Here is a 9,617-nt window from a genome sequence, read left to right as displayed (position 1 = left end):
GAGGGAATCTGTGGCAGAATCTGTGGCAGAAAATACTTTTCCCAGTATTTCTGCTGAGTTCAGTTGTTCAACACCACCTTGGCACCCTAGATATGAGTGGGTGTCTCTACTCTTGGTAATAGCCAGGATGGAGGGGGCATTTTGAGAGCTGACATCCAAACATTTGAAGAATAACCAGATTGAGAAGGGGTCCCACCTATCATAGTATAACGTAAAACTCTTGGCTAAGAGTTGGCTTGCTCAGCTGCCATTCTGGCGATGAATTATATCTTGGCTTAGCGCCGTGTACGGATTCAGCAAAATTACTGCTTGTTCAACAAGCTAATAAAGCAAAATAAAATTTAGCATGAATGAATGAATCCACCCGGCGTTGCCCATTTTGGCTGTGTAGGCTTATTAAGGTAGAGGAGGGGTCTTCAAACTTGGCCCTTTTATGACTTGTGGACTTCAACTCCCAGAATTCCTCAGCCAGGCACGCATGCCTGGCTGAGGAATTCTGGGAGTTGAAGTCCACAAGTCATAAAAGGGCCAAGTTGGAAGACCCCTGAGGTAGAGCAAAACCATCCATTTCTGAAACAGGTGATTTAATTAACGAACACCTGAACTGGCCCACTTCCAAGCCTCCATCTTTCAAGCAATGTAGACTTGAAGCAATGCCTTCTCCCACTCTCTGGTGTATTTAAAAAAACAACAACACCCGTGATACGCGATTGAGGCCTTCACGAATGACCTTGCGAGGGTCAGCGAGGCTGTCCTCTGTTCAGAAAGCTGCCTGCTTTTGCAGTGTTGAGTGTTGGTGGGCTACAGTTAAGCCCCCCCCCCCCCAAAACACAAAACCACCTGGATAAAAACAATATGCCCATTTGAGAGAATGGATTTGCTCAACAATGGTTGTGGTTTGCTGAATGACTGCCGTAAATAGGGTTGGAAGATCAGGTGTGGTTGTTGTGGGTGCCTCCACTTATGACCACGACAATTAACTAGGGGAACAACCTGCCTCCAGAAACGGTGAATGCTTCAACACTGGAAGTTTTTAAGAAGAGACTGGACAGCCCTTTGTTCGAAATAGGGTTTCCTGCCTGAGCAGGGGGTTGGACTAGATGACCTCCAAGGTCCCTCACAACTTTTATTATTATTATTATTATTATTATTATTATTATTATTATTATTATTATTATTATTATTATTATTATTGCTGAAATTTTCACCATTAGTCATAAGGACTATCGGTAACGTACATTTAAAAGTCTGCATTCTTTGCACCCTCTGCGTGTCGTTAAAACCAACACAAATGTGGCGAACGAAGGATGATTCTTGGCTGACTTCTCTTGTTTTTAATATTTGGGTGGGTGGGCTGCTGTCTGGAACCGAGCCTGCCCCGAGCCAAGCGGGCCCCTTGCCTCCCCCCAAAAGGACCTACCGTTGAGCTTGGTGAAGTGATGGAGAAGAGGGTCAGTGGAGATCATGCAAGGCCACCACGGATAGCCGGACACCTTGGACCAGACCACGTCTCCCACGCCGTACTTCAGGGCCTGCGTCCGGTCCTCCTTCTCGGCTGCCAGAGGCGAGTCTTCTTGAGCAGAAAACTTCAGGAAGGGGAGGGGGGGGAAGAGAAGAGACCCAGATTCTAGCAATGAGAAGACTTTCACAGTTGACCCAAGAGTGAAGCACCTTCACCTATTCAGATCAGCACTATGGGCTTCAGTCTCCAGCCTGAAGGTGTGCAGCCTTTGAGTAGTCTGGGCTGATAGGAAAACAGGTGAGAGAGGTGGGGATGACTTCGCTTCTAACGCTACGCAAAGCCCTCTGATCTTCAAGGATCAGGTAAAGCCTGAGCTTTAGGAATGAAGAGGTAGCCTATTGGCAGGGGTCCTCAACTTACAACTATTCATTTGGTGACTGTTTGAAGCTACAACGGCACTCAAAAAAAAAAAAAAAAGGGACTTACGACCGTTTTCACATGACCACTGCCACATCCCCACGGTCATCTGATCGAAATTCAGATGCTTGGCAACTGGCATGTCCTTACGACGGTTGCAGTGTCCCGGGAATCGTATGATCGTCATTTATAACCTTTTGACAAGCAAAGTCAACCGGGAAGCCAGGTTGACTTAACAGCCCTGTTACTAACTTAACAACTGCAGTGATTCACTTAACAACTGTGGTAAGGTCGTAAAATGGGGCAAAACTCACTTAACAACGAAATTTCAGGCCCAATTACGGTCATTAAGTCGAGGACTACCTATATATCTTAAGAAGAGAGCTTCTTTACTTGGCTTCTGTAGGAATTAAGGATTTGGGGTCATATACTTTTCTTCAGATAGGAACTTCCAAGGGTTATGGCTTTAAATTAGCCAATTCCCAAGATAAATGGAATCCTTGACGTTGCAGCTCTACCTACGTTTCTCCAGATCTTACAGAGACACATCTAGAGTCCTCTTGGAGATGACTGTTCTTAAGAGGGCTCAAGAAATTAAAAGACGCTTGCTCCTGGGGAGGAAAGCTGTGGCAAATCCAGACAGCATACTAAAAAGCAGAGACATCCCCCTGCCAACAAAAGTGCGTAGAGTCAAGGCCATGGTTTTCCCTGTTGCAATGTACGGCTGCGAAAGTTGGACCATAAGAAAGGCTGAGCGCCAAAGAATGGAGGCCTTTGAACTCTGGTGCTGGAGAAGACTCCTGCGAGTCCCCTGGACTGCAAGGCGATCCAACCGGTCAGTCCTAGAGGAGATCAACCCCGACTGCTCTTTAGAAGGCCAGATCCTGAAGTGGAAACTCAAGTCCTTTGGCCACCTAATGAGAAGGAAGGACTCCCTGGAGAAGAGCCTGATGCTGGGAAAGATGGAGGGCAAGAGAAGAAGGGGACAACAGAGAATGAGGTGGATGGATGGAGTCCCTGAAGCAGGAGGCGTGAGCTTCAATGGACTCCAGAAGATAGTAGAGGACAGGACGGCCTAGAGGAACGTTGTCCATGGGGGTGCGATGGGTCGGACACGACTTCGCAGCTAACAACAACAACAAAGAGGGCTCAGCAGCTGCAATCATTCTCAGATTAGTGCCAATCTGAGAATGGCATCAATAACTCAGATGTATTGGGGGGAAGCTAGGAGTAGCCCACAACGGGGTTAAGGACTGGGCTCCATTGCCCTGATGAAAGTGGACCATGTCTTGTTGGCAAGAAATGGACAAACCATAACAGTCCCGAATAAGCAGGAAGCTTCTCAAGATGTTTCTCCAGCTTAAGGCTTCTCCCAAACGGAGGTGTGCAGTGCACATTTTTGGAAATCTGCCAAGCTTAAAAATCAAAGCTGCTTAGTTGTTTCCATCAAAGAAACTGAACTGTCAACACCACAGCAACACTCTCTGAGAAGCACGGGCACGTTGCCACATTTAACGTGGGAAACTCCAAGATACGCTTATTATTAAATCTAACTTTCCTCTGACAAAGATTTTACAAGCAGCAGTGAATTTACATGCAACCTGTTCACTTTGCATTGTGTTCAAAACCGTGAGAATTTGAAAAAAATTCAGAGAAAAGCAACTAAGATGATCAAAGGCCTGGAGACTAAAACCTACGAAGAACGGCTGTGGGACTTGGGTTTGGCCAGTCTAAAGAAAAGAAGAAATAGGGGAGACATGATAGCAGTGTTCCAGTATCTGAGGGGTTACCACAAAGAAGAGGGGGTCACATTATTCACCAAAGCACCAGAGGGAAGGACAAGAAACAATGGCTGGAAACTCATCAAAGAGAGAAGCAACCTGGAACTAAGGAGAAACTTCCTAACAGTGAGGACAATCAACCAGTGGAACAGCTGGCCTCCAGAAATCTCACCGGAGATTTTAAAAAAGAGACTGGACAGTCACTTCTCTGAGATGGTATAGGTTCTCCTGCTTGAGCAGGGGGCTGGACTAGAAGACCTCCAAGGTCCCTTCCAGCTCTATTCTATTCTATTCTATTCTATTCTATTCTATTCTATTCTATTCTATTCTATTCTATTCTGTTCCTATTCTATTTTCAGCCTCTGAATACAAATCCATTCCAAGTACAAATCCATCCAAACAAGCCCAAATCAAAGATCTAATTTCCTACAGCATCTCTTCCACATCTTGACTGTTCCAAGTGTTCTCTCTCATGCAACTTCTTCTCAAACTTGGACAGCATTCAACGGTGCCGATTGCTTCCTTGGAATCGGAGAGCAAGAAGGAATGGCTCTAATGAGCTTCATGAACCTATTAGTGACATTCCAATCTCTAGCAAGCAGAACCGTTTCAGAAGATGTTTGAACACCGCCTGGGATGAGATGCATCCATCTGAAAGTCTGTGGGTTAACATTTCAGGGGTCCAACAGCCTTACACCTTCTGGAGATGGGCCCACAGAAACAACCCAAATCATCATAACATTGTTCTTAAGGTCCAGTTTTACTACATGGTCCATATGGAATATGGTCCTGGAAACAGCCAAAATATATCTAGAACTGACAGGCTGACACTTCCTCCATCTAATCTCTTTGAGTGCGTCATTTAACCAAAGAGAGAAGCAACCTGGAATTAAGGAGAAACCTCCTGACAGTGAGAACAATTAGCCAGTGGAACAACCTGCCTCCAGAAGCGGTGAATGCTCCAACGCTGGAAATCTTTAAGAAGAGACTGGACAGCCATTCGTCTGAAATGGTATAGGGCAGGGGTAGGCAACCTTGGCTCTTTTATGACTCGTGGACTTCAACTCCCAGAATTCCTGAGCCAGCATGAGGGAAACTTTGGCCCCTTCATGACTCGTGGACTTCAACTCCCAGAATTCCTGAGCCAGCATGGGGGAACTATGGCCCCTTCATGACTTGCGGACTTCAACTCCCAGAATTCCTGAGCCAGCATGGGGGAACTGTGGCCCCCTCATGACTCGTGGACTTCAAGTCCCAGAATTCCTCAGCCAGCATGAGGGAACTATGGCCCCTTTATGATTTGTGGACTTCAACTCCCAGAATTCCTGAGCCAGCATGGCTCAGCTTGGAAACCTCTCCCTTTTCCCTCAGCATGGCTGGCTCAGGAATTCTGGGAGTTGAAGTCCACGAGTCATAAAAGAGCCAAGGTTGCCTACCCCTGGTATAGGGTTTCCTGCCTGAGCAGGGGGCTGAACTAGATGACCTCCAAGGTCCCATCCAACTTTATTATTATTATTATTAAGTAACCAAAAACGGTTCCTATCCCAATATAAATCTACCCAGATACGATATGTCTAAAATTACAAGGCAACTCTCTTCTCCTTAGCCAGAAATGACATTTGGGCTGGCCCTGTTGGGCTTAGCATGCATTTGAGAGGGGCTCAACAGAGAATTTCTGGGGAAAGGCCCAAAGGGAGTCCTCGGAGCTCCGTTTTACACAAGACCAAAGCCCTACTTTGTCTACGGAGATTCTCAGTCATCCGGGTCATGGCTGTCCCAAACGGGACTTTCTTGGTTCGGTCTAGACCGAAAAAGCACCTTTGGGACAAAGCCCTCCTTTGATAAAAACGTAAGAGCAGGTTCTCAATCTCAAGAGGGCAGCTGAGGAATGTTCTGCTTTGTCCTACATTTGGGGTACTCTGAACTTAAAAATAGGCCAAACGCCTCCGCCTGAATGGAGGGGAACCCTGGGAATTCTAACTGGGTCCTGTCTTGAACAAGGACGGAGCAGACGAAGGAGAACGGCATTCTCCAGGGACAAGCCGAATTATTCGGTGGATTTCAGTTTTTAACACAGCCAATGATTGTAAGGTGGGGGGGGGGAGCGAAATTCACCCCTTCATAGTACAAAAGCATTGTACTAGGTTTATGACCATACTCTACATCAGTGTTTCTCAACCTTGACAATTTTAAGGCATGTGGACTTCAACTCCCAGAATTCCACAGCCAGCAACGCTGGCTGTGGAATTCTGGGAGTTGAAGTCCACATGCCTTAAAATTGTCAAGGTTGAGAAACACTGCTCTACATGCATTCCTCATATATTTAATATTACGTATCCCCACGTATTTAATATTGTATGCCACAGGAAGCCATGCATTCAATCAGGACTATTTACTGATTCCTTGTCTAGTTCAGCACTCTCTAAACTAGGCCTACTCATCAACCAAAGCTTTCATTATCTCTGACCACCAGGCGGGGTGGTGGCGGCGGGATCTGGTATCTGCTGTGGTTCAAACTGGGACGGAAGGAAGCCTCGCCAGGACACCCAGATGTGCCCCCCCCCAGCATTTCCTTCCCGTCCATATTTATTCTGCCTCATGGCGTCCTTTCATGCTCTCTAATACTGATATGTTTATATTGAAATCCCGTTTTTTATAAGCATGAATACATTTCAAAACTTAGGAATGAGTTAAGGGTGCCATCTCCAAATTGCTGCGAAAGTAGGGAGTCAGAAGTATGAACTTTGTAGATTAGAAAATTAATGTATGGTGAGCTGGAAGGTAAGGAATTAAGTTTGAAATCTGGACGTGACAATGATTTGAGTCTAACACAGTGGTTCTCAACCTATGGGTCGCAACCCCATTTGGGGTCGATCGACCATTTCACGGGGGTCGCCAAGCAAGGCTGTCCGCCATTTTTCCCCCCTTTTCCGGCGGGTGCCTTACCTCCCTTGAGCTGGGCCAGCTGGTGGTCGGCCTGCTCCGTCTCTGCCGCCTGCCAGCTACACCTCGGCCGGCGCAGGGGGCGGAACCACGCATGTGTGGCGCTCCCGGGCAGGGAAAGTCCTTGACTTACGACCGGTTGGGTAGTCCTCGACTTACGACCGGTTTAGTCCTCGACTTATGACTGGTTTAGTCCTCGACTTACAACCGGTTGGGGTCGTGGCATTAAAAAGGTTGAGAACCACTGGTCTAACACCAGAACTAAAACAATTCCTGCACTTTTTTTCTCCTTGACTCTTACCGGACACTTTATTTTAAAACTCAAAATGGTTCTACTTTTTTCAGTGATGCTCTCCAGGCAGTTGCAATGGATAATCTCAAGAGTGAAATAAAGATTGCAAGCGATTGGAGAAATATTACCGGACTTTCCTTCAGGATCACCAATGTACAGACAGAAAAATGACCAGCAGAGCAGCAGGGCAAGCATCATATTGCTGAAAATAGCCAGAAGTACATCAAAACATCTGGATCCAAACCTTTTCAACATCCAATAGTACACTATTAACATGACTGGTTCTGGTTTAGCATTATTATTCTCTGATTTGAGAGCTATTTTTTCTCCTTTTCACAATGTTTGAAGCAAATTTTGCTCAACGTATTTAAAAAAAAAAAAAAAGCAACACTGTGGAAAATACAACCTTTTCCATAATTTCCAAGCAGCATAATCTGAAGTCACAATCACTTCTAAATCTTCTGGATGGTTTTTTATCTAGTCTGGACCCCATCCCTCCTGTTCCAGAAGAGCAGAACCAGGAGAAGAACATCCTACAATCCACACCCACACAAGGAGTATCAGATGAGAGAAAAAAGAGGGGGGACCTAAATGATTCTGGAAATGGATGCACATCCTCTAGAGCAGGGTCCTCAACCCTGGCAGCTTTAAGACTTGTGGATTTCAACTCCCAGAATTCCTGGCTGAGGAATTCTGGGAGTTGAAGCCCACAAGTCTTAAAGTTGCCAAGGTTGAGGACCCCTGCTCTAGACCAGAGGTGGGCAACTAGGGCCCCGGTTAATAAAGCTAGCCAATGGGCGTATAGAGCAGGGGTAGGCAACTATGGCCCCTTAATGACCTGTGGACTTCAACTCCCAGAATTCCTCAGCCAGCCAGGAAAGGCTGGCTGAGGAATTCTGGGAGTTGAAGTCCACAGGTGGTAAAGGGGCCATAGCTGTCCTTGATTTATTTTAGGTTAAGAGCATCAGCCTGGTAGCTGGAAAAATACCCCCAATCAAGGCAACAATAAGCCACTTCTATATTGCTGCTAGAAAATTATACGGTCATACAGGTAGTCCTCGACTTATCACCCCAACTGAGCCCAAACTTTCTGTGGCTAAGTGAGACATCTGTTGAGTTTTGCCCTGTTTTATGACTTTTTTGGGCCACAGTTGTTAAATGAAGCACTGCAGTGACAAGTTAGTAATCTGTGGATCTGGCTTCCCCACTGACTTTGCTTGTCAGACGGTCGCAAAAGGGGGGGGGGATCATGTGAACCCGGGACACCGCGACCGTCATAAATGTGAACCAGTTGCCAAGCATCCGAATTTTGATCACGTGGCCCTGTGGAGGCTGCAAAGGTCGTAACTATGAAAAGCGGTCACAAGTCACATTTTTCAGTGCCGTTGTAGCTTTGAATGGTCACTAAACGAACTGTCGTTAAACCAAGGACTCCCTGTATTCTGTACCTACCAAAGCTGACCAAGGGTGCATTTACATTTTCAGAAACCAGGGACATACTAATCCTCGGAGCAGAAATCTGAAAACTCGACAGCCGACAGACTACAAATTCTGACCGCCCGACGGTCGCAAGGAACCAAGGGGAACACGCGGTACCTTGTCGCAGGAGGAACCGGACGACCCGGACAGCAACGCTGCTTCTACGAAGCCCCGCTCGAGTAGGGAGTCATACTTGATGCTCCTCTTCCTGCTCCTCTTCTCCTTGTTGGCCGGGTTGGGCTCCATCTGCTCCGCCTGAGCGGCCTCCAGCACGCCGTCGCCACAGATGGAGGATTCGAAGAGAGGCTTCCCGTTCATGTACGTTTTAGTGATTTTCAGTTTAATTTCCGGCGAGCCGTTCTTGGCTGGGGTAGTGTTGGGGGGCGTCCCAGCCTCCTTGCCTTCCTGAGACTCAAAGCGCAGTTTGGTCTCCTGCGCTCCCGACTCCCCGTTGAAGACGCGGGAGGTGAGGTCTTGGAGCTTCTCCACGGGGATGTAGGGGAGGCCGTCGCGGCCGTTGTATTTCGGCACGACATCGTCCTGTAGTGTGGCGGAAAGGTGGGCCTTGCCCAAGTAAACAGAGCACTCTCGGCTCACTTCACAGCTGGGGGGCCTTCCGGTGGGATTCCCCAGGATCTCAGGGACCGGCTTCATCTTGATGTGGTTGGCTCCTTTCTTGGGGAGCAGCAGTGGCTTACTTTTGAAATCCATCACAGATGTTTCCAGTTTGTTTATATTTCTGCATAAAGAAAGGAACAAAGCAACACAATTGTATTGTTAGTGGAGATTGCGTACTGAGCATAATATGACCAAAATAAGCTACCAAAGTAATATAACCCAAATATCTGAGACGGATTGGGCAGCGTAACTTCTAAGATAAAGTATTCATGTTCCCTACTTTTAAAAATCATATCGAATTGTTCCAGCTAATTCTCAGAGCGAGACAATACGCATTTTGAAAAAGGGCAAGTACAAACATTTTGCTCTTTTACAGTATTGCAGCATAAGACCGCCAATAAAAGAACAAGCAGAGACAACGGAGAGTATTATTTTGAGTTGTTTACTTGGAATTGTATTTTATTCCTATTCTGTTTGGGGAGAAGGGGAGAGAGAGAGAGAAGGATTCCTACTCCTGTTAACCAGGCATTGTTTTGGCTGGTCAACTTTGTGGGATGCATTAAAGTCCCTAAGAAACACAGGAAAGAATCGAAGGTCTAGAAAAATACGGGAGCGAAGGACGATG

General features: G+C 46.6%; 1 protein-coding gene across 1 annotated transcript in view; it reads right to left on the bottom strand.

The window, feature by feature from the left end:
• The window catches only part of NSD2 (nuclear receptor binding SET domain protein 2), a 40,237-nt gene extending 31,209 nt beyond the window's left edge, over positions 1-9,028 (bottom strand). The window contains exons 1-3 of the mRNA XM_015820437.1: positions 8,485-9,028; positions 6,858-6,889; positions 1,421-1,547 (exon numbers count right to left, since the gene is read on the bottom strand). Coding sequence (XP_015675923.1) covers positions 1,421-1,547; positions 6,858-6,889; positions 8,485-9,028 — 703 coding nt within the window. The remainder of the gene's footprint in view (positions 1-1,420; positions 1,548-6,857; positions 6,890-8,484) is intronic.
• Between the last annotated feature and the right edge of the window lie 589 nt (positions 9,029-9,617).

This window comes from Protobothrops mucrosquamatus, unplaced genomic scaffold (assembly GCF_001527695.2).
Source record: "Protobothrops mucrosquamatus isolate PMUCROS unplaced genomic scaffold, P.Mucros_1.0 scaffold1130, whole genome shotgun sequence".
NCBI classification, from domain to species: domain Eukaryota; kingdom Metazoa; phylum Chordata; class Lepidosauria; order Squamata; family Viperidae; genus Protobothrops; species Protobothrops mucrosquamatus.
The sequence above is the reverse complement of the archived record's forward strand: the minus strand, read 5'-3'. Positions and strand labels throughout refer to the sequence as shown.